The sequence below is a fragment of the Arachis ipaensis genome, chromosome B03, assembly GCF_000816755.2.
Source record: "Arachis ipaensis cultivar K30076 chromosome B03, Araip1.1, whole genome shotgun sequence".
Lineage (NCBI taxonomy): Eukaryota > Viridiplantae > Streptophyta > Magnoliopsida > Fabales > Fabaceae > Arachis > Arachis ipaensis.
The window spans coordinates 6,885,205-6,886,688 of record NC_029787.2 but is presented as its reverse complement, the minus strand read 5'-3'; the positions used below and the strand labels follow the sequence as shown (position 1 = coordinate 6,886,688).

The 1,484-nt window shown below is 36.3% G+C and overlaps 1 protein-coding gene across 1 annotated transcript in view; it reads right to left on the bottom strand.

The window, feature by feature from the left end:
- Positions 1–994, bottom strand: part of LOC107628912 (polyol transporter 5) — a gene marked incomplete at its 5' end in the record, with an annotated part of 2,822 nt that extends 1,828 nt beyond the window's left edge. Inside the window, 2 exon segments of the mRNA XM_016331544.2 lie at positions 256–602; positions 814–994. Coding sequence (XP_016187030.1) covers positions 256–602; positions 814–964 — 498 coding nt within the window.

The window sequence follows — 1,484 nt, the reverse complement described above, 5'->3', positions numbered from 1 at the left end:
ATGTATTCTCTTTGTTTTATTAATTAAAAAATAATTAATTAAAAAAAAACTATATTTTTATATATGTTTTAAAAACAGTCGGCGTATAAATAGTGTTTTTTGAAAATATAATAAGACGAAGAGAGAATCTAAAGAGCACAATAAAATTACCTACACATATAGAGTGCACATGCATGTATTTGATTTTCCAGCTCAGCATCTCAATTTTTAATAGATGGATAATAATAAAGAAAATGAATTCCATATTGAACGTACCTCAGGGAAGGAGGTGAGGAATCCACGGGAGGAAGCAGGGGAGACTTCGGCGGTGTAAACGGGAGCAATCATGAGGGCGTATCCGATGCCAATGCCGGCAACGAATCGCCCGAACATGAGGAACGAGTAGTTGGGAGAGAATCCCATCAAAATCGCTCCGGCGAAGAAGATAGCGCCGGCGAGCACTATTGTGTACCGGCGTCCGATCCAGTCGGAGGTTCTTCCGGCCAAACATGACCCTATCAAGGAATACAGATTGATAATTCCCAATAAAATTTCAATTTGGACGTCAGAAACTTTAAGGTCCCTTTTTATGTAGATTGCTGCTCCACTCATCACACCAATATCTGCAACCATTGGAATAAACGATTTTTTTTTTTATTATTTTTCTCTTGAAACAATGAAGAAGAAAGGACAAGAGAAACAAAGTGTAACCAGGCCTAGTTTTCTTCAATTCGTTGTAACAAGATGCAGGGGATAGGAAGACAAATAAGCTCAAAAGTGAAATAACAAGTAAGATTAGAAGGCAGGTAGGAAATGAAAGCGGTGAGTGCTGACCATAGCCAAGTAAGATTGAAGTCATGGAAGCCAAAATGGCACAAGCAAAAGCATATTTGTTCCTTTTAGGTTTCTTCTTGTGAGGATCGAAATCCGCAAGGTGGTTAGTGTTGTTGTTAGTTGCAGCTTCAACTGCTTTGGCCTCAGTCATTTTGACTAATTATTGCTTGCTATAGAGAAGAAGGAACGAAGAAAGAAAGATGGATGAGAAGTGTGTGTGTGTTAATGGTACATGTGTATGATTAATAATTAAAGTGGCATGTGATGATGCAGGTTTGTGAGGATGGTCTAACTGCTTGCTTATATAGACATCACCCCCTTGGACCATGGACTTATGGACTCACACACATTACTCATTTACTCTCTCTCTATGTACAGCCTCACAATCTTCTCTCTCTTTCGTCAACGTCTTTTTCACTCTGCCTAATTTTCACACTTCTCTTTTCAATTTTTTTTTAATTATTATTATTATTTAAAATCCCTCTACTTATTGAAACTATGCAAATTGAAGTGGATCTCACCTTACAACATATTTTTCTTATTTGTTATTTGTTTTTGTTAGGATGAATTTTTGAGGTATACTTCGTCTCTTACGTCGGACATCAAAAAATAATGGATGGATATATGTAAAAGATATTTAGTAAATATTTAAGAGGTATATAATAATTTTA